Source organism: Somniosus microcephalus, chromosome 14 (genome assembly GCF_052327205.1).
Source record: "Somniosus microcephalus isolate GS21.2 chromosome 14, FLI_Smic_1.0, whole genome shotgun sequence".
In the NCBI taxonomy this organism is placed as follows: domain Eukaryota; kingdom Metazoa; phylum Chordata; class Chondrichthyes; order Squaliformes; family Somniosidae; genus Somniosus; species Somniosus microcephalus.
In genome coordinates, this window is record NC_141000.1 from 106,561,344 (window position 1) to 106,584,804 (window position 23,461).

The 23,461-nt window shown below is 45.8% G+C and overlaps 1 protein-coding gene across 2 annotated transcripts in view; it reads left to right on the top strand.

Moving 5' to 3' along the window:
- Window positions 1-6,053: 6,053 nt before the first annotated feature.
- The window catches only part of chaf1b (chromatin assembly factor 1, subunit B), a 51,956-nt gene continuing 34,548 nt past the window's right edge, over window positions 6,054-23,461 (top strand). Inside the window, exons 1-6 of one of the 2 annotated variants that reach the window (XM_086007141.1) lie at window positions 6,054-6,327; window positions 9,410-9,545; window positions 18,765-18,897; window positions 19,627-19,747; window positions 21,620-21,723; window positions 23,033-23,129. In XM_086007141.1, the coding sequence (XP_085863267.1) occupies window positions 9,420-9,545; window positions 18,765-18,897; window positions 19,627-19,747; window positions 21,620-21,723; window positions 23,033-23,129 (581 nt within the window). In that variant the 5' untranslated portion in view covers window positions 6,054-6,327; window positions 9,410-9,419. Of the gene's footprint in view, window positions 6,335-9,409; window positions 9,546-18,764; window positions 18,898-19,626; window positions 19,748-21,619; window positions 21,724-23,032; window positions 23,130-23,461 lie in introns of both variants that reach the window. The other variant, XM_086007140.1, reaches the window with a different exon arrangement.

The window sequence follows — 23,461 nt, forward strand, 5'->3', positions numbered from 1 at the left end:
GAAATCAAACCTGCGACCCACTTGGTCTATGGGGTTCAGTGCAACACGGCACTGAAATCCAAAGCACTTTTAACTAGGATTTGAGAGTTAAATATATTTTAGAGCTCTATTGAAAATAGAAATAGAATTTATATATATGTCGTATATAAATAATATGCATAAATTGTATAACGTAAGCTATTTTCTTTTTACATTAATAATTCTCCACCATTTCAATTTTTCCTATTCAGTTTTAAAAGTACTTCATTGGCTGTGAAGCGCTTTTTGGCATAGTGGTTAGCACTGTTGCCTCACAGCGCCAGGGACCCGGGTTCGAATCCGGCCTCGGGCGACTGTCTGTGTGGAGTTTGCACATTCTCCCCGTGTTTGCGTGGGTTTCCTCCGGGTGCTCCGGTTTCCTCCCACAGTCCAAAGATGTGCGGGTTAGGATGATTGGCTATGATAAATTGACCCTTAGTGTTAGGGGGATTAAATACGTGGGGTTATGGGGATAGGGTGGGATATGTGTTGGTGTAGGGGTTACGGGGATCGGGTGGGATATGTGTCGGTGCAGGCTCGATGGGCCGAAATGGCCTCTATTTGCACTGTGGGGTTTCTGTGATTCTGTGAGATGTCCGGTGGTCGTGAAAGGCGCTATATAAATGCAAGTCTTTCTTTCTATTAATGTGGATTACTTCAGAATGCTTTCTAACACCTTTTAAATGAATTACACTTTTAAAGCGGTTAGTAAAATCACAATAATTGATATTCTAGTTCTGTGTTCTAACCAAGGGCTCAGGCAATTAATCTCAAACAAGAAGAACATTTTGTGTCAATTGAATTTCTCCTGGTATCCTAGTGGGCCAGTACATCCCTTACAAAAATGTTTTCTTTGTAAAGCAGGTAGGGCCTGCCTCTTAAGAGTGCCAACATTTAATTTTCTTCTCCTGCCTGTGGGCAAACTGCACACAGTTAATCCACAGCTTACATGAACAGACATTTTTCCAATGTCAGCAAGTGGACTGCAGTTTCCATATAAATAGGTGCTTTGTCATCAGTATATGTAGTTGGTTTACCCAAGCATTAAGCTTACAGAATTAAAGTTAAAACTTGAGAAATGATCAGCTGTCCTGGGTCATACATTATAATGATCATAATTTGCATGTACAAAGTAAAATGATGTGGGTAATAAGTATGTAACATTTCAAATTAGTTATAACAATATGCATATGGGTTTGTGTTGTGCGCATAGATGGATCTGTACGCATTTGTGAACATGAACACATTTTAAAAACATACTGTAACGAGTTTGTTCCAAGTATAATCCTAACAGGAGAAGTTATTTTTGTGTCATATAATCACTGCAAGATTACTGAAAAACTACATCGACCTATACAAGTCTTGCAGCTAGCGTGCATGTCGCAATTCAGAATGTCACATTTCAAAGTGTCAAAATGATTCAATACGGAGTCAGTAATTTATTGAATTACCAAGGGAGACCAGGATTTGCTGCTAGTTGCCAATCTACAGAAATTTACCTCAGCAATTAAGCACTAATTTGACTGCGCCTATTTAGACTACAGTACTTCCCTACAGGGAATACCTCAACAGCAGTCTTGACAGTAAATGCAACAGATAGATGCTGAGTTCTGCAAATGTATTTAAAAAAAAATTGTTCCTGGGATGTGGGCATCGCTGGCAAGGCCAGGATTTATTGCCCATCCCTAATTGCCCTTGAGAAGGTGGTGGTGAGCCGCCTTCTTGAACCGCTGCAGTCTGTGTGGTGAAGGTACTCACACAGTGCTGTTAGGGAGTTCCAGGATTTTGACCCAGCGACGATGAAGGATTGGATATACTTCCAAGTCAGGATGGTGTCTGACTTGGAGTGGAACTTGCAGGTGATGGTGTTCACGTGCGCCTGCTGCCCTTGTCCTTCTAGGTGGAAGAGGTCGCAGGTTTGGGAAGTGCGGCCGAAGAAGCCTTGGCGAGTTGCTGCAGTGCATCTTGTAGATGGTACAGACTGCAGCCACGGTGCGCCGGTGGTGGAGGGAGTGAATGTTTAAGGTGGTGGATGGGGTGCCAATCAAGCGGGCTGTTTTGTCCTGGATGGTGTCGAGCTTCTTGAGTGTTGTTGGAGCTGCACTCATCCAGACAAGTGGAGAGTATTCCATCACACTCCTGACTTGTGCCTTAGAATCATAGAAATTTACAGCACAGAAACAGGCCATTCAGCCCATCTTGTCCATGCCGGCCAACAAGGAGCTATCCACCCTAATCCCACTTTCCAGCACTTGGTCCGTAGCCCTGTAGGTTACGGCACTTCAAGTGCCTATCCAAGTACTTTTTAAATGTGATGAGGGTCTCTGCCTCTACCACCCTTTCAGGCAGTGAGTTCCAGACCCTCACCACCCTCTGGGTGAAAAAGTTTCTCCTCAAATCCTCTCTAAACCTTCGACCAATTACTTTAAATCTGTGCCCCCTGGTTATTAACCCTTCGGCTAAGGGAAATAGGTCCTTCCTATCCACTCTCTCTAGGCCCCTCATAATGTTATACATCTCAATAAGGTCTCCCCTCAGCCTCCTCTGTTCCAAAGAAAACAGACCCAGCCTATCCAATCTTTCCTCATAGCTAAAATTCCCCAGCCCAGGCAGCATCCTCGTAAATCTCCTCTGTACCCTCTCTAGTGCGATCACATCCTTCCTGTAATGTGGTGACCAGAACTGCACGCAGTATTCTAGCTGCGGCCTAACTAGTGTTTTATACAGTTCAAGCATAACCTCCCTGCTCTTCCATTCTGTGCCTCGGCTAATAAAGGCAAGTATCTGGTATGCCTTCTTACCCACCTTATCTACCTGTCCTGCTACCTTCAGGGATCTGTGGACATGCACTCCAAGGTCATAGAGTCATAACGGCACAGGAGACCATTCGGCCCATCGAGTCCGTGCTGGCTCTCTGTAGAGCAATCCAGTCAGTCCCATTCCCCCTGCTCTATCCCCGGAGCCCTGCAAGTTTATTTCCCTCAAGTGCCTATCCAGTCTCCCCTTGAAAACATTGAGTGTCTCCGCTTCCACCACTTCCATCGGCAGCGAGTTCCAGGTCATCACCACTCGCTGTGTAAAAAAAGTTTTTCCTCACATCCCCCCTGTATCTCTTGCCCGAAACCTTAAATCTGTGTCCCCTAGTCCTTGTACCATCAACTAGTGGGAACAGCCTTTCCCCGTCTAGCCTATCCAAACCCGTCATAATCTGGTACACCTCTATCAAATCACCCCTCAACCTCCTTTGCTCTAATGAGAACAAATCCATCTTCTCCAACTTGTCCTTGTAGCTAAGATCCCCCATCCCCGGAACCATTCTGGTAAATCTCCTCTGCACCCTCTCAAGTGCCTTCACATCCTTCCTAAAGTGTGGTGACCAGAACTGGACGCAATACTCCAGTTGTGGCCTAACCAGCGCTTTATAAAGGTTCAGCATAACTTCTCTACTTTTGTACTCAATACCTCTATTTATGAAGCCCAAGATCTCATATGCTTTGTTAACCACTCTTTCAATATGTCCTGCCACCTTCAGGGACCTATGCACATTAACTCCCAGGTCCCTCTGTCCCTGCACACTCTTTAAAACTATGCCATTAAGTGTATATTGCCTCTCCTTGTTCCTTCTGCCAAACTGCATCACCTCACACTTCTCTGTATTAAATTCCATCTGCCATTTGTCTGCCCATTCTGCTAGCCTTTCTATGTCCTGTTGCAGTCGATTGGTATCATCCTCACTGTTTGCCACACCCCCAAGTTTGGTGTTATTGGTAAATTTAGAAATTCTACTCTGTATTCCAATATCCAGGTCATTTATATATATCAAAAAAAGCAGTGGCCCCAGCACTGACCCTTGGGGAACACCAGTGTCTACCATCCTCCAGTCTGAAAAACAGCCATTTGCCACAACTCGCTGTTTTCTGTCCTTAAGCCAATTCCTTATCCAAGCTGCCACTGACCCACCTATTCCATGAGCCTCAATTTTGTTAACCAGCCCTCTGTGGTACTTTGTCAAACGCCTTCTGAAAATCCATGTAGACAACATCCATTGCATTTCTTTCATCAATCCTCCCTGTTACTTCATCAAAAAATTCAATTAGATTAGTCAAACACGATCTGCCTTTTACAAACCCGTGTTGGCTCTCCTTGATTAGCTTAAACCTCTCCAAGTGCCTGTTAATTTTTTCCTTGATTATTGTTTCTAAAACTTTACCCAACACTGATGTTAAACTAACCGGCCTGCAGTTACTAGGATTGTCCTTACACCCTTTCTTGAACAATGGTGTCACATTTGCCACTTTCCAATCCTCAGGCACCTCCCCCGCATCTAGAGAAGATTGTTCTTCCCTCTTGCCTTGTGAGCCCTCCCCAATTGCATTACCTCACAGTTCTCCAGATTGAATTACATTTGCCACCCTGTTCTGCCCACCTGACCAGTCCATTGATATCTTCCTGCAGTCTGCAGCTTTCTTCCTCACTATCAACCACACGGCCAATTTTGTGTCATATGCAAACTTCTTAATCATACTTCCTATATTCAAGTCCAAATCATTGATATATACCACAAAAAGCAAAGGAACCAGTACTGAGCCCTGCGGAACCCCACTGGAAACAGCCTTCCAGTCAAAAAATCACCCTTCAACCATTACCCTTTGTTTCCTGCCTCTGAGCCAATTTCGGATCCAACTTGCCACTTTGCCTTGGCTCCCATGGGCTTTTACTTTCATGACCAGTCACCCATGCTGGACCTTATCAAAAAGCCTTGCTAAAATCCATATAGTCTAAATCAAACGCACTACCCTCATTGACCCTCCTGGTTACCTCCTCAAAAAATTCAATCAAGTTAGTCAGACACGACCTTCCCTTAACAAATCCATGCTGACTGTCCCTGATTAATCTGTGTTTTTCTAAATGAAGATTTAACCTGTCCCTCAGAATTTTTTCCAGTAATTTTCCCACCACCGAGGTTAGGCTGATTGGCCTGTAATTACTCGGTCTATCTCTTTTAAGAAAGAAAGACTTGCATTTGTATAGCGCCTTTCACGACCACCAGGCGTCCCAAAACGTTTTACAGCCAATCAAGTACTTTTTAAGTGGAGTCACTGTTGTAATGTGGGAAACACGGCAGCCAATTTGCACACAGCAAGGTCTCACAAACAGCAATGTGATAATGACCAGATAATCTGTTTTTGTTATGTTGGTTGAGGGATAAATATTGGCCAAGACACCGGGGAGAACTCCCCTGCTCTTCTTCGAAATAGTGCCAGGGGATCTTTTACGTCCACCTGAGAGGGCACCTGGTTTAACATCTCATCCGAAAGACGGCACCTCTGACAGTGCAGCACTCCCTCAGCACTGCACTGGAGTGTCAGCCTAGCTTTGTGTGTTCAAGTCCCTGGAGTGTGACTTGAACCCACAACCTTCTGACTCAGAGGTGAGTGTGCTCCCAACTGAGCCACAGCTGACAATAAAACCACATTTGCAGTCCTCCAGTCCAGCGTATGATTAAAATCAGTAGGTCCTGTCCGTGCTTCCATTGAGAAATTCTGTGTAACCCTTTTGCCTGTGACACCAGTAGCTAACACGGATCTTGCAGTGTCAGTGTGACTCTCGGCTCTGCCTGGTTGGAGTCTGCATGTAGTGGCAGGCTCTGGCCGCCAGGAGGCGCTGCTGAGCGCTTTGTGGATCCTGACGGGGAACTCCGTCGGCCATCTTGATTTCTCTTATTTCAAGTTAAAAATTAAGAATTTGTTCTATTTAAAAAAAAATTAAGACACAATGGCACCTTCTGGCATTTTAAAGACACCAGTTACATGAAGCTTACTTCAGCAGCACGATAACATTCTTGATCCAAAAGAGCGTCAGCCTCAGACACACAGAGTGAGGTGATGCCGTCTTTTATTTCACCCGTGACTGAGCAGTTTGCATTAACCGAGCTGTGCTAATAAATAAAAATTGAAATCCCACCGCCGGAAAATTGGTAAACAACTCCCCGCAGGATGATTAAACCGACTTCCCAACCAGGCCTCCAACGGCCAGTTCGCAAAAGCGGAGCAAGGGCGCCTTTTTCTTTTGCCCTCCTGCTGTCAGGCGGCGCTGTCGGGTGGCGGCTGCCGGGAGCGGCCCATCTTGGCGCCGGAGGAGGCCGCTGCTGCTCGTTGGTAATAATGCGCGAGTGAAAAAAAAAAGTTGGCCGGGAAGCGCGCGCGGGAAAGTGGCGAGTTGCAGAGGATTGGAAGGTTGGCCCGGGAGAAGGTAGCGATCCTCGAGGTGCCGCGAACAGTGACACATCCCCGGGCTGGAGCCCAGCAGGTAGACGGTCAGTTCTCAGTTAGAGTGATTTTAAAACTTGCTCATATGGGATGCAGATCATAGCAAGCGGCAGGGCTTTTAGACCCCCCCCCCCCCGTTCCCCTTTTCATTCATTGTATCGAGGCGGTGCTACAATTTAGCGGGACCTGAGTTTTTATTATCCATTATTAAATGCCTTCCATCTCAATTATTTACTAAGCAAAGTCTGTCCTGACTTTTTTTTAAAGTTTACATTATCGGTACGATGACAACTTGTTCAGGAGTTGAACCCTTTGTGTTAAAATAAAATTGCATTCCGGTTTTGTTTTGCGAGTCAGCTTTCTAGAATTTTTGGAAAGTTTTGTTTTATTTAACTTTTTCTCTCTCTGGTTGTTTAGAATAAGTCGACGGGAAGCTCGTTGTTGCTAATGTGCTGTTAACTTCTGGCTTGTAAGAGCAGATGTTTCTGCCTTCTCAGTCGGCAGATTTTTGAAAATGTTAATTGTGGCTTGACAATTGGGTGACATGACACATGCTAATTGAATGGCTGTACACTGAATATTGACAGCCCTGTGAAGGTTGAACAAAATGTAATTGGGAATCCTGTGTATTGCAAATACACAGCAGGTCAGTCAGCATCTATAAAGATAAACTACAGGTTACTGTTCTGGCTGTAGCACCCTTAATTGTATCTCTTGAGATAATGACCATGTTCAGAGAGCTGGGCCTCAAATGATTGGAAGTGCTGTTAGAAGGAATGGGTTAAGGATGCACTAAACAATGTCGGCAGATAAAGTTAACATTTCAGGTCTGTGACCCTTCGTAACTCTGTTTCTCTCTCCATGGATGCTTTCTGACCTGCTGAGTGTTTCCAGCATTTTCTGTTATTTCAGATTTCCAGCATCCGCAGTATTTTTGCGATTGTATCAGCAGATAAAGTGATGGGAATTGATGTACTGCTGAGTTCTATAGTGCTGTAATAGAACTGATTTTAGAAATGTGCGCACCTGTCAGGAGTACATAATGGTAAATATTGGACACAATGTCCTGATATATCTCCTGACAGGTGAGACTTCATGCAGGGAGAGGAAGTGCACGTTCAGAAAGCAGGTACTGCAATCTCGTATTTCTCAGGCTGGTTAAGAACTTCTTCCCTCCCCCTGTCCTCCCTCCACCAATTTTCTCTTCTGCAGGTGATGATACCTGCTGCTGTATGGTTCCACCAACATTTGCAACCCTCCAGTGTCTAGTCCTGGTATGCATTCTTCATGTGTGAGCCTAGACAGTGACTGTCGGTGGGCTATCGACTAGAGAGGATCACAACCAAGCTCGGCATTCTCATCTAAAATCCCTCCAAGCACACTTTCTAGCAGAGTGTCACATGTCTAAAATTATGAGGGGCCTAGATAGAGTGGATAGGAAAGAGCTATTTTCCTTAGCAGAGAGGCCAATAACCAGGGGGCATAGATTTAAATTAATTGCTGGAAGGATTAGAGGGGAGTTGAGAACTTGTTTCACCCAGAGGGTGGTGGGGGTCTGGAACTCACTGCCTGAAAGGGTGTTAGAGGCATTTAAAAAGTACTTGGATGTGCACTTGAAATGCCATAACCTGCAAGGCTATGGACCAAGAGCTGGAAAGCGGGATTAGGCTGGATGGCTCTTTTTCAGCCAGCACGGACACAATGGGCCGAATGGCCTCCTGTGCCATAAATTTCTATGAATAGCATTCAGGGGCAGGAACCCTGGATGACTTCTCTCTCTTTCTCCCTCGCCTTTTACCCTGGAGGTACCAAGGCCGATTGGACCCTGACTGTTGCTTCTGCTGGGGTCAGTTAACTCCGCACAGACCATGGATCATGCCTGGGACTTTGTGGTACATGTGGCTCAGGATCACACTGGGTGGTACTTTTACCCACTGAGCTATTGGGTTGTCAGTATATATAAAGAAGCTCACGAAGTCTGAAGTCTTCCTTTTGAGAAAGAATTGAGCGATGTTTCATACTTGCGAAAACCATGCAAAGATCCGATGGCATGTTCCAGCTACATCCCCATAATCATTGCACGATTTAAAGGTTCTGACCTGTAGACCAGTGAGGGTGTATCGCAAGAAATAATTCATTCGGGTTAAGCAAACTGAGTAAAAAGTCTACCGTGCCAGCGTGAAGAAATTCACCTTCACGTTTGGTATTGGTGAAGGAAGTGACTGGAGGACGATCTCCAGAACACACACACTCTACCGTGCCAGTGTGAAGAAATTCACCTTCACGTTTGGCATTGGTGAAGGAAGTGACTGGAGGACGATCTCCAGAAAACACACACACACACACACACACACACACACACACACACACACACACACACACACACTTTGAAAGTTTAGACAATAGATAAGTACAAAAATGATCAGTGAATCTTTTGTCAGCCCAGCAGTACAGCAAAAAGATAAACCCACAGTATAGCTGTCAGAGTGTAAACGCCAAACAGCAAATGACTGCAGATGCTGCAAATCTGAAATGAAGAGAGGAAAATACTGGAAACCCTCAGCAGGTCGGGCAGCATCCGTGCCGAGAGGAAGGTAGGGGTAACGTTTCAGGCCAGTGACCTTTCTGAGTGTTCCCAGTATTTTCGGTTTTTATTTCACCATATAAACGCCCTGCTGTCTGCAGGGTTTGGGGCAATGCTGAGACTCGACACTCAAGAAATTGCCAGAAATCCAAAATTTGTGTAAAGCTGTTATTCACTGTTTGCAAATACAGCACCTTTTCTGAAAACCTGGCAAAGGAGGTCGGGCTGAGTAGAAAGATCTTTACTCTGCAGTTAACCATGGGCCCAGGAGTACTTGATGCTGAGATTGGGAATGCTCTCCCTTTCCGAGTGCTGATGCCCCTCAATAGTGAGGACGCAACAACCACTAAAAATAAAATTAACGGGTGGCTTTGCCACTTCTGAAATCTCTCTGCAGGAATCCAAAAGCTAACGTTAGTCAGCCTCACCGAGGCTGATTTGGACTCTAAAGGAAGCTTGCTTTTTTTTGTCTGTTAAAATGACCACTGAATTGTAACTTTTCCCCCCCCCCCCCCCCCCCCCACCCCCACTCCCTCAGCTTGAGCAGTATGAAGTTCGTCACCTGTGAAATAGCATGGCATAACAAAGAGCCTGTGTACAGTGTCGACTTTCAGCATGGACCAGATGGAAGGATTGATCGACTGGCCTCCGCAGGAGTAGACACCGCAGTTCGGGTAAGTACTTTCAGGGCTTGGATTCTGTGAAGGTAGGGGAAGCAGCTCGGCCTTTAAAAACATTTATATGTTTGCAAGTAAACAAGGTGGTCGTGGTTGGATCCATTTGGAACGTTGGGCTGTTAGTGGATGGGTTTTGGATGTTGGACAGTCAGCTTGCCCGCCCCGCCTTAAATAAAGACAAGATAAACACATTTAAAGAAAAAGAATTACAAATGATCTTCTTCCGCTCTCTCCTTGCTTCGTAATATAGCCTTTAATAAAAGTTTAACCTGCAGCATCACAGTTGAATTTTTTTTAAATTTGTTCATTTGCAGGATGTGGGCGTCGCTGGCAAGGCCAGCATTTATTGCCCAACCCTAATTGCCCTTGAGAAGGTGGTGGTGAGCCGCCGCCTTGAAACGCTGCAGTCCGTGTGGTGAATGTTGTATCCGTGTATTAATGGAGACACGGAATGCAGGAGTTGGTTTAACAGGTGTTTACTGAACAAAGTCTGGAGGTGAACTAAAAGATACAAGACACTATACAGGCTTATATACCCGAGTGGTCACTACCGGTATTACAGTACACAGGGGCTCTTAAAGGTACATACACTACAATTCCTCCCCTTTTAGATATTTAGAACATAACATTTTAAGTAATCATTAATTAACATGTTTACAAGAACAATAATCTACACATTTGCTGCAGTTAATCAATTATAAGTCAGTCTCTCTGGAGGCTTCCTGACTCGGTCCGGATAACGCCTCGGTGGTGTAGTAGTTTTCGGTGGTGTAGTAGGTTCTTTTGGCAAGGTCGATTCGGCTTGAATGCCAGTGTCGGGTTCACCTGGTTCCAGTATCACCGGATCGGAGGTAGATACTATGGTATCTCTGCTTCATCATTAGGCGTATAGAGTTGTGGTGTAGGTTGTCCCTTTTCGGATGACTCTATGATCTGGTCAGCATGGCGCCTTATTATGCTTTCTCCAATGTCCACGGTATACATCAGCGGTCCTAGTTGTGGCAAATAGTTCCAGGCTGCCATTTCTCGGTACGGTAGTCCCGGGCCAAAACTTGTTGACCTATCTGGAAGGTTCTAGTTGGCCTTTCATTCATGCCTTGAAATTGCCGGTTCTCTACGTCCCTTCTGATGTTTGGCTTGATCAAATCCAGCCGGCATCTTAGTCTTCTATTGAAAAACATCATGGCGGGAGTTTGGTTTGTAACCACATGTGTTGCATTCCTGTATGCAAACAAGAAGTTATCTACCTTATGTTGTAGATTTATGTCTTCATTACCCATGGCCTTTATGGCCTTCTTGAAGGTCTGGACAAACCTTTCAGCTAATCCATTGGTGGCGAGATGGTATGGGGCGGACGTGTAGTGCTTAACCCCATTGTTTTTTTAAGAACTTCCTGAATTCTTCGGACGCAAATTGCGGTCCATTATCCGAACAGATCTGTTCAGGCAGCCCATTCCTGGCAAATATGGTCCTTAATACTGTGATGGTTTTTTCCGTGGTGGTGGAGGACATCTTTATTACCTCCGGCCAGTTGGAGTGTGCATAAACCGCGATTAAGAACATTGAGTCCATAAACGGACCAGCAAAGTCGATATGTACCCTTTGCCATGGAGATGAGGGCCACTCCCATGGATGTAGAGGGGCTTGTGGTGGGGCGTTTTGGACCTTCTGGCATCCTAGACAGCTCTTGGTCATTTCTTCGATGTCTCCATCGATACCTGGCCACCACACAAACGCTCTGGCTAGGTTCTTCATTTTCACTCCACCCAGATGCCCCTCGTGAAGCTCCTTTAGCACTTTATCCTGGAGTTTGGGTGGAATCACCACTCTGGATCCACACATCAAGGTTCCTCGGCACACTGACAGCTGTTCTCCTCTTTGCGAGAATGCTGGCAACAGTGGTTCGCCATGTGCTGGCCATCCCTTCACCGTTAAATCGTAGACTCGTGAGAGAGTCGGGTCATTTCTCGTTTCCTTTTCAATGGTAGAATTTGTTACTGGTAGACATTCCACTATGGTTGAGTGGAACATCTCCACTGGGTCCACTGTAGGTGCCTCTTCTACCGTTGGCAACGGTAGGCGCGATAAACCGTCAGCATTCCCATGCTGTTTTGATCCTTTGTATTCTATGTCATATTGGTGTGCCCCTAGGAAAAGGGACCACCTCTGTAGCCTTTGCGCTGTCATAATGGGAACGCCCTTTTTAGGGTTGAATATGGAGACGAGGGGTTGATGGTCAGTCAATAAGGCAAATTTTTGTCCGTGTGGGTAATGGTTGAATTTCTTCACTCCCCACACCAGGCTGAGTGCTTCCCTGTCGATCTGGGCGTAGTTACGCTCAGCTGAGTTCAATGAGCGTGACGCAAAAGCTATCGGCCACTCCGAGCCATCAGGGAATCAATGCGATAATACCGCTCCTATGCCGTAAGGGGATGCATCGCACGCCAGTCTGATTGGCAGTGATGGGTTGTAATGAGCCAACACTTCCTTGGACGTGATCAAGCCTTTGCATTTATGGAAGGCACGTTTACAGTCTTCGCTCCATTTCCAAATTACTCCCGTTTGTAGCAGTGCGTTAAGAGGGTGCAGAACAGTTGACAAGTTCGGTAAAAATTTATGATAGTAATTTATCAATCCCAGGAACGACCTTAATTGTGAGACATTTTCAGGTGCTGGGGCTTTTATGACCGCTTCAATTTTTTTCAGGTGACTTATGCAACCCTTCTTCGTTAATTATATGGCCACAATATGATATTTGTTTCTGGAAAAATTCGCACTTGGGGCGATTTGCTCGTAGGCCCCGTTCTCTCAGTCTAGTGAGCACCTGCTCCAAATTGGCAAGGTGCTCGTTGTCGTTTTCTCCTGTTACAAGGATGTCGTCTAGGTAGCATTGAGTCCCCGGAATCCCTTGGAGGACTTGCTCCATAGCTCTTTGCCAGATAGCTGGAGCTGATGCTACTCCGAAAACCAGTCGATTGTACTGGTACAGGCCTTTGTGTGTGTTTATCGTGAGATACTTTTTAGAGGCCTCCTTAACCTCCATCTGTAGATATGCCTGTGCCAAGTCAATTTTGGTGAAACGTTTCCCTCCGGATAGTGAGGCGAAAATATCTTCTATCCTCGGAAGAGGATACTGTACTGTGTGAAGGACCGGGTTTACAGTCACCTTGAAGTCCCCACAGATGCGAATTTTTCTCTGTTCTTCAGATTTATCATTATTCAACGTTTTCTTCATGACCGGGACGATGGGTGTTGCCCACTCGCTCCAATCTACCTTGGATAATACGCCTGCCTTTTCCAAATTCTCCAGCTCTGCCTCGACTGCTGGACGAATTGCGTATGGCACCGGCCTTGCCTTAAAAAACTTGGGACTTGCCGCATCTTCCACTTTTATTGAGGCGGTGACGCCTTTCAAGGTTCCTAGTTCCTGTTGGAACACTTCTTTGGCGTTGGCCAAGATGTCTTTTAATCGTTCCGGTATGACGTCATCATCATTTTTTTTCTTACTGGTCACCGTCAGTGCCTGAATGGAGTGCCAGTCTAAACGTATCTTCCTGATCCATTCACGTCCCAACAGCGGTGGACCACCATCTTGCAGAACGTATAAATACAACTTCTGTATTTCCTTGCCGTTGTATACAACAGGCACCCTTATTTTCCCTCTGGGGTATACTTTCTGCCCCGTATATGTTTTCAAGATAATGGATGTGTCTTTCAAAGGTATATGCGGAAATAGCCGCTCGTAATCCCGTCGACTTATGACGGTCAGAGCTGATCCTGTATCTAGCTCTATTTTAACTGGGGACCCCGCTATCGTGAGGGTAACCCAAATGGTCTGGTAATCTTCTTTGGCAATTACATTATGTAATTTTAGACAGCTTAGTCTCTTGTTTCCGGAGTCGCTATCGCTCTTCTGGTCTTCAGAGCTACTGTCCGTCATCATTTGTACTTTTCTGTACTTTTCCTTATTGATTTTTTTTCTGTCTGGATTTTTTGTTTCCAGATCGGCATATACGTGCAATGTGTCCCATCTTTCCGCATTGCCTGCATGCTTTGTCCTTGAACCAGCAGTCCCTCTGGTCATGGGTGGATCTGCCGCAGCGATAACATCTCTCAAAACCCCGTGTCATTTCATGGGTGCCGAAGTCCTGTGGCTTTTGCTGTATCTCTGCAGCTCCTCTTGCTGCTGCTTCGTATGATACAGCCATACTGAAAGCCTTGTCCAGTGTCAAATCTTTCTCAGAAAGTAGTCTTTTGTGTTCCTTCGCTTAGGAGACCGCAGACGAATTTGTCTCATAGAGAATCTGCCGGTCCTGCCCCGAATTGGCAGTGCTTTGACAGCTTTCTTAATTCGGTGAGGTAATCAGCGTTACTTTCATTCTTGTGCTGATTCCTCCTGAAGAATTTGAATCGTTACGCTATCAGCAGCGATGTTGGGTTTAAGTGCTCCTGTAGGGTATCAACAATCTCCTTAAAATTCTTGTCCATCGGTTTGGCTGGAGTGATTAAGTTTCGTAACAGCCCGTATGTACTTGCGCCCATCAGATTTAGAAGTACCGATGCCTTTTTATCATCCTCTACTTCATTCGCTGTGCAATATACCTCCACTCTTTCCACATATGTGGTCCAATCCTCTATATTACTATCGAAAGCAGTAATATTGCCAGTCTTGGGCATCCTGAAAATCAAAAATGGCGCCTCCTGCGCTTTCCTTTCTTCCTTGCCGAGAAAAAATGGCGCCTCCTGCCGCTGCTGACAACGCTGTTCTCCGCGGTTTTTATTTACACAGATATTTTTAATAGTTGGAGACTCGTTCCCGCCGGACTCTCTGGGATTTTTCCCTCCCTCTGCTTGGTCCGAACGCCGACCTGCTTTGCAGCGCCGGCCGTCTCCCGAGTGCTCCACCCTCCGTCTCTGTTTGCCTCCACCTTCCGACTCGCTGCTCGGCCCTGCTTCAGAGCCACCCAATCGAGCCCCAGCCCGCCGCCCAGGAAGGATTAGTGCAGTACCTGCCACCAGCCCGGCTAGCTGGTGAAACCACAGTGTTTTTTTTTCTTCTTCGACCTTCATCTGAGGAATCGATCTCCTTGAGGTGTTACCGAATTGCAGGTAAGTCCGTTTCCAATTCGTCGCCACTGTTGTATCCGTGTATTAATGGAGACACGGAATGCAGGAGTTGGTTTAACAGGTGTTTACTGAACAAAGTCTGGAGGTGAACTAAAAGATACAAGACACTATACAGGCTTATATACCTGAGTGGTCACTACCGGTATTACAGTACACAGGGGCTCTTAAAGGTACATACACTACAGTGAAGGTACTCCCACAGTGCCATTGGGGAGGGAGTTCCAGGATTTTGACCCAGCGACGATATATTTCCAAGTCAGGATGGTGTGTAACTTAGAGCAGAACTTGCAGGTGGTGGTGTTCCCATGAGCCTGCTGCCCTTGTCCTTCTAGGTGGAAGAGGTCGCAGGTTTGGGAGGTACTGTCAGATAAGTCTTGGCGAGTTTCTGCAATGCATCTTGTAGATGGTGCACACTACAGCTACTTTGTGCCGGTGATGGATGGGGTGCCGATCAAGCGGGCTGCTTTGTCCTGGATGGTGTTGAGCTTCTTGAGTGTTATTGGAGCTGCACTCATCCAGGCAAGTGGAGAGTATTCCATCACATCCCTGACTTCTGCCTAGTAGTAGGTGGTGGAAAGTTTTTGGGGAGTCGGGAGGTGAGTCACTTGCCGCAGAATACCCAGCCTCTGACCTGTTGTAGCCACAGTATTTATGTGGCTGGTCCAGTTAAGTTTCTGGCCAGTGGTAGCCCCCAGGATGTTGATGGTGGGGGATTCGGCGATGGTAATGCCATTGAATGTCAAGGGAAGGTGGTTAGACTCTCATGGGAGATGGTCATTGCTTGGCACTTGTGTGGCGCGAATGTTATTTGCCACTTATCAGCCCAAGTCTGGATGTTGTCCATGTCTTGCTGCATGCGGGCATGGACTGCTTCATTATCTGAGGAGTTGCGAGTGGAACTGAACACTGCAACCATCAGCGAACATTCCCACTTCTGACCTTTTTGAAAGAGGGAAGGTCATTGATGAAGCAGATGAAGATGGTTGTGCCGAGGACACTGCCCTGAGGAACTCCTGCAGTGATGTCCTGGGGCAGAGATGATTGGCCTCCAACAACCACAACCACCTTCCTTAGTGCTAGTTATGACTCCAGCCAGTGGAGTGTCCGCCTCCCTTCCCCCCCCCCCCCCCCCCCCCCCCTCCCGATTCCCATTGAGTTCAGTTTTACTAGGGCTCCTTGATGCCACACTCGGTCAAATGCTGCCTTGATGTCAAGGGCAGTCACTCTCGCCTCACCTCTGGAATTCAGCTCTTTTGTCCAAGGCTGTAATGAGGTCTGGAGCCGAGTGGCCCTGGCGGAACCCAAACTGGGCATCAGTGAGCAGGTTATTGGTGAGTAAGTGCCGCTTGATAGCACTGTCGACGACACCTTCCATCACTTTGCTGATGATTGAGAGTAGACTGATGGGCGGTAATTGGCCGGATTGGATTTGTCCTGCTTTTTGTGGGCAGGATATACTTGGGCAGTTTTCTACATTGTCGGATAGAATGCCAGTGTTGTAGCTGTACTGGAACAGCTTGGCTAGAGGCGCGGCTAGTTCTGGAGCACAAGTCCTCAGCACGATAGCCGGGGTGTTGTCGGGTCCCATAGCCTTTGCTGTATCCAGTGGGTGCAGCCATTTCTTTATTATATGGAGTGAGTCGAATTGGCTGAAGACTGACACCTGTGATTGTGGGGATCTCCGGTTGAGGCCGAGATGGATTATCCATTCGGCACTTCTGGCTGAAGATGGTTGCGAACACTTCAGACTTGACTTTTGCATTCGCATGCTGGGCTCTGCCATGTTGAGGATGGGGATGTTCCTCCCGTTAGTAGTTTAATTGTCCACCACTATTCACGACTGGATGTGGCAGGAATGCAGAGCTTTGATCTGATCCGTTGATTGTGGGATTGTTTAGCTCTGTCTATAGCATGCAGCTTCTGTTTAGCATGCATGTAGTCCTGTGTTTCAGCTTTCCCAAGTTGGCACCTCATTGTTAAGTACATCTGGTGCTGCTCCTGGCATGCTCTTCTGCACTCCTCATTGAACCAGGGTTGGTCCCCTGGCTTGATGGTAATGGTAGAGTGAGGGATATGCCGGGCCATGAAGTTACAGATTGTGGTGGAATACAATTCTGCTGCTGCTGGCCCACAGCGCCTCACAGATGCCCAATTTTGAGCTGCTAGCTCTGTTCTGAATCTATCCCATTTAGCACGGTGATAGTGCCACACAATACAATGGAGGGTGTCCTCAGTGTGAAGACAGGACCTGTGCGGTGGTCACTCCTACCAATACTGTCATGGACAGATGCATGTGGGACAAGTAGATCGGTGAGGATGAAGTCAAGTCGGTTTTTCTCTCGTGTTGGTTCTCTTGCCACAAGCCCAGTCTGCCAGCTATGTCCTTAAGGACTTGGCCAGCTTGGTCAGCAGTGGTGCTACTGAGCCACTCTTGGTGATGGACATTGAAGCCCCCCACCCAGAGTACATTCTGTGCCCTTGCTACCCTCAGTGCTTCTTCCAAGTGGTGTTCAACATGGAGGAGTACTGATTCATCAGCTGAGGGAGGGCGGTAGGTGGTAATCAGCAGGAGGTTTCCTTGTCTCTGTTTGACCTGATGCCATGAGACTTCATGGGGTCTGGAGTCTATGTTGAGGACTCCCACGGCCACTCACTTTCTCTTCTCCTCCTCCGCCCCCCCCCCCCCCCCCCAAAAAAAAAAACTATACCACTGTGCCACCATCCCTGGTGGGTCTGACCTGGTGGTGGAACAGGGCATACCCAGGGATGGTGATCGAGGAGTGTGAGACGTTGGCTGGAAGGTATGATTCTGTGAGCATAACTATGTCAGGCTGTTGCTTGACTAGTCTGTGGGACAACTCCCAATTTTGGCACAAGTCCTCAGATGTTAATGAAGAGGATTTTGCAGTGTTGACTGGGCTGGGTGTGCCTTTGTCGTGTCCGAAGCTGCTGCCTAGGTCGATGCCCGTTGGTCTGTCCGGTTTTATTCTTACTGTACTTTTTTGGTAGTTTTTTTTACAGCTGAGTGGCTTGCTGGGCCATTTCAGAGGGCAGTTAAAAGTCAACCACATTACTGTGGGTCTGGAGTCACATATAGGCCAGACCAGGTAAGGACGGCAGATTTCCTTCTCTGAAGGACAATTAGTGAACCAGTTGGGCTTTTACGATAATCTGATAGTTACATGGTTCATTATTGATACTGTATTAGATTTTTATTCCAGATTTATTTAATAAACTGAATTCAAATTGACAAACTGCCGTGGTGGGATTTGAACTCGCATCTACGGATTATTAGTCCAGTATGTTACCAGCACTAACTATTTTACATTTGAATTACTTTAAAATTATGATGCAGCTTTATCTGAAGCTGTTGGTGGGTCAGCCAGAGTGTGTAGAAGACCAATTCAATCAGTTATCTAACTGTCCAGCTAGCTTAGTGTTGAGGCTTCCCCTTGGTGCAGGCCTTTTGTTTTCCTGCTCTAAAGGTGCTGATTGATGGGCTACTGGCCCATGAACACTAGCAGCCTCTGCAACCTTTGCTCGAGTTGCCATAGCTCATCTACAAGTACGCACCGAGAATGCCGGCAGGCAGAGGACATCACAAACTTGATTAAAAGCAAGGACTAGCTGCACTATAAAAATTAATTTAAAACAAATTCTACCCGTCTGTTTTCTCTCCTCTTGTCCCGTGCCTCCCAGCTTAAGATATAGTTCCTTGTTGCCTGGGCACCATGCAGTACCTTGCCCAAGGTGGGGGGGGGGGGGGGGGGGGTCATTGTTCATTTGTCAGCCTTGATAGTTAGTGTTGGCAAGATATTGACGGTGGGACGTCACAGTCTTAGTCTAGGTTTCTCTTCACTCAATGTCCGCTCGCACGCAGGTTATAGCAGGATGACTGGTTAGCAGTGGGAGCCTTGGCAGGTTCCCCGCTCTGCCCCAGGAATGCTGCAGCCCTTTGCAACGCCCTTGTTGGGGACCTGGTTGACATCAGCTGGGAGGTTGAACTCAAGGCCCTCCTGGTCTGGGGCTCGCTGGATGAAGCTGCTGAGTAATCGGGGAGCTGTTTCTAACCCCATCATTTTCTTGCAGGTATGGAGGGCCGACAAAGGCAGTGATGGGAAAGCAGTCGTAGATTTTTTATCCAACCTGATACGTCATACAAAGGCGGTGAATGTGGTGCGTTTCTCCCCCAATGGTGAGATTCTTGCATCAGGAGGAGACGGTAAGTGAAACTTACGGATCAAGTGTGTATTAAAAATGTGAATCTGAAACTGATCCAATGTGAAAGCCTGACTAAACCAATAATGCCAAGCAAGCCATTTATTGTGGCTGTTGGGCCATTGAAGGTGGTTGAGGGAGTCTTGGTCAATGAGCAAAGTTTTGGTGGTTGCTGATTGCCTAGGGACTGGGATATATGGTTCCAATATCTGTGTGCAGCCAGAGTGCCTCCTCCAGTCCATCATGAACGCTCTAGTTGCTTGAGCGCGTTGCAGTAGGGCCGACACCTGGAGGAATCTTTTTCGCCTCGGCTATGGATAGCGACCAGGAACGTTTACTCGGAGAATCTTGCACAACATCGGGATCCAATCAGTCTGTTTTGCGAAGGAACTCTGGCCATTATTCCTCGCCCACAAGGGCTTGGGAATGCCGAGGCCAAATTTATGCACACTCCCACCGCCACCCTGAGTGAGTTACTGGCGACCTCGATACAGATCAAGGATCGACGCAGAGGCGTTCCTGATTTGTATCGCTCAGTGCGGTGCCACGTAGTGCATTTACCCACAGACTCACCAGGGGGGGAGGAGGAGAGATTGGAAAATGATTTCTAATCCTTTAAGTAGACCGGTTACGCATTAGTTTTGTGTAACTTTGTACTCACCTGAGGTGATTGAAATGACCAGAGTGCTTTTTTGTGTGTTTAAAAACCCGAGTCTCCGTCCTTGTGCCACAGATGCTCTGATACTGTTGTGGAAACTGAATGACAGCAAAGACATCAAAGAATCGGAACAAAACCTGTTTGAAGAGGATACTCAGTTAAATAAGGAGAATTGGACAGTACTCAAAACATTACGGTAGGGAGAGATCTTGTATTATAGTCCTGCACTATAGGCTTTCGCCCTTCACTCATTTATAATTTCAAAAAAGGCCTTGTATTGGAGCGTTAAATTGATAGTACCTGGAATCCCATCCTTTGTTATGTCAGTTTACTAAAGAATTTAAAAAAAAACTCATCCTAAAAATAATGAATTATTTGGTGGGTATCCCTTTGAGAAATGGAATAATGTCAGTTAAACACAGGTACTTACTCAACTTGTGACTTGATGTGCATCACTGTTAGAACCCCATCCTACTTGAGAGGAGTCACTGCACTTTTATTGTTCTGAGCTTTCTCTGTACAGTTTAAACTATATTAACATTTAGTAGTGTATCCTCCATGTCTAACCCCATCTTCCTGCTTATTCCTTCCCTACACCCCCACCAGATTTCTTTTCTTCCCCCCACCCCCCCTCCCAAAAGGTGCTAACTCTCTGATGGATTATGGTTTCACGAGTGCCAACAGTCTTCTGAGGCCCCGTCTGCTCTCTCTCGAGTGCACCTAAAAGATCCCGCGGCACTATTTTGAAGAAGAGCAGGGGAGTTATCCCCGGTGTCCTGGCCAATATTTATCCCTCAATCAACATCACTAAAACACATTATCTGGTCATTATCACATTGTTGTTTGCGGGAGCTTGCTGTGTGCAAATTGGCTGCCGCGTTTCCTACATTACAACAGTGACTACACTTCTAAAGTACTTCATTGGCTGTAAAGTGCTTTGGGACGTCCTGAGGTTGTGAAAGGCGCTATAGAAAATGAGTCTTTTTTTCTTTTTCCAGCCCCTTACCCACGTAGTCATTTGAGCTTCAGGAATCGGTGTTGCCCATTTGCCCATGAAAGGCATCATAGCCGAACCTGATCCTGTCGTCACCTGGCAACCGCACACTTGCACTTTTACAGGAAATCTATGCCATTTAATATTTTATATCCTTCAATGAGGTTCCTGACCATCCTCCACCCATTTTCTTTCTGAACTGCTTTGCTAATCTTTCTTCTGACCTTGTTCTCTCTATACTTTGGATCAGTCTTGTTTCTGCTTTCAGCATCCTTTTTGATGGAATGTATCTTTCTAATGGCACGGGGAATAAAACTGAACACGATATTCTAAGTGTGGACCAATGGTGCTTCCCATCTAATATTCCAGCATTCATTTCGTTTATAAAAAATTGCTTTGTCATATTGTCTGGGCATTGAAAGTGGCAATTTATTACTTCCCTTCGAACCTCTCTGTGCCAATTCAGTTCCACTCATTGCTTATATTGCCATGATTTTTGACGTATGTCATACCTTACAACTGGGTCATTTATGTAGGTTAGAACCAATAGTGTTCAAGCACTGACCTTTCTGGGACTCCACCCAAATCTTCCCCACCCCCTCTTTGGCAGCACTGTGTTTTCTATCTTAAACCAGTCTCATTATTTTAGATTCCTGCGCTTTTAGTTTAATTAGAAGTCTTTCATGTGAAGTGTTGCGAAAAGCTTTCTGAAGGCCTAAATAAACTAGGAACTACCACCACTTCTTGAACATAAGCATGTTCTAAGTCTTAAAAAATGAGTTAGGCCTGCATTCAAGTATGGAAGGGTGGTAGAGGCAGAAACCCTCATCACATTTAAAAAGTACTTGGATATGCACTTGGAAGTGCCGTAACCTACCGGGCTATGGACTAAGAGCTGGAAAGTGGGATTAGGCTAGATAGCTCATTTTTCAGCTGGCGCACACACGATAGGCCGAATGACCTCCTTCTGTGCCATAAATTTCTATGATTCTATGGAGAGCCTTTTAGTTTCTGGGTTTTGTTTATATTTATGCTGTTTACCTAAATATAATGTTTTGTGTGCTTTTCATGCAGAGGGCACATAGAGGATGTGTATGATATCTGCTGGACAACTGACGGGAATCATATGGTGTCTGGATCAGTTGATAACACTGCCATTATGTGGGATGTTAATAAAGGTGGGGATGTAGTAATGACATTTGTTCAACTGTAAATATTCTTTAAAAAAAAAAAATTAATAAAAGCAATTTGAGTTTTTTTTCACCTCCTCACTTATTCTCCCTGTCATGCACCAACGCCCCATGTCTAGGAGTTTAGGGAGAGTATCTGATATGCTTAGGCTTCTGTTGATTCAGCTACTAAGAGATATATGAACATAGCCAGTATTCCCTGAGACGTGGTGACTTGCAGCTTATTTATCCCTCTGCATATTGTTGGTACTTATTCTCATCCCCTTCCACAAGTGGGACATTTCCAGCACCTGTCGACCACTGATTGAGACTCCCATTTTAATGCCAAAAAGTGGACCGTTTTGTATTCTGAATTTACCCAACACAGCCATTAGAAACTAAATTAAGATGACTGCTACCTTATTTCTTGTAGGACTTTTAATAGTTTTGCTGGATTTACATGAACAGACTGGAGAAGCTGAGGTTGTTCTCCTTGGCGCAGAGAAGCTAAGAGGAGATTTGAGAGAGGTGTTTAAAATCATGAAGGATTTAGAGTAAATAAAGAGAAACTGTTTCCAATGGCTGAAGGGTCGATAATGGGAGGGCACAGATTTAAGGTGATTGGCAAAAGAACCAGAGGCGACGTGAGGAAAAACTTTAAGTAACGAATAGTTAGGATTTGGAATGAACTGCCTGATCGGGCGGTGGATACAGATTCAATAGTAGCCTTCAAAAGGGAATTGGATAAATATTTGAAGGAGAGTAAATTGCAGGGATATGGGGAAAGAGCGGGAGAGTGAGACTAACTGGATTGCTCTTCGAAAGAGCCGGCGCAGACTCGATGGGCCGAATGGCCTCCTCCTGCGCTGTACTATTCTATGATTCAATGCCAGGCCCAAGGGGGTGACAAGGCAATGGTGTAATTTTCTGTGCCAGCCATTCATCAATCCATTTCTTTGTTTTTACTTCCCACTGGATATTTTTCCATCTCCCTCCCTGTGGCAGTGATGCCTTCTGACAACATGGCTCTAATCACAAGCTGGCTGTGTGGAAAATTGTACATGGCATCTTGGGTATGTTGCAGTTCTGATAGGCTATGCTCCCAATTTCCCTAACATTTGTACACAAAAATGAATCTCTGGTTTGAAAATGCATGAAAAGTAAGCATAGTCTGATTGATAATCAATGCATAAGTACTGTGTATTCATTCTAAAAAGCTGCTTGAAGTGCTTACTGTTGGAGATTAGTAGTCTTTATTATGCTACACTTGCACCAAATTGTTACCTTATATTCCAAATGTTTGTGCCAATTTTTTCAGGGGCAAAGCTGTCAATCTTAAATGAACACAAGAGTTATGTGCAAGGTGTCACTTGGGATCCTCTGGGACAGTACATTGCTACACTTAGTTGTGACCGGTAAGGTGGCTGAAATTTTCCCTATTCTTCCTCTTCTAGGTAAATTCCTGATAATTCTTACAGTAGATTCTGGAGTTTACCCCCACTTTAAAATTTTTTTTTTTAAAAAGAAGTGAAAGTTCTAACGCCCCTGGGTGATGGTACCCTCCTCAGTCCCACAAGGATAATCTGTGAGCGCCTCCCGTTGATGACGTGGATGAGAGTGAAACCCATAGTGTAGAAGGAAACAGTGGCTGCTTCTATCTTTGTTTCAAAGAGAGCATTTTCTTATTCTTCTACCAATTTTCTTTGCTCTCCTTCTCTCTCTTGAAGGAGTCTGGTTCCAGACGCGT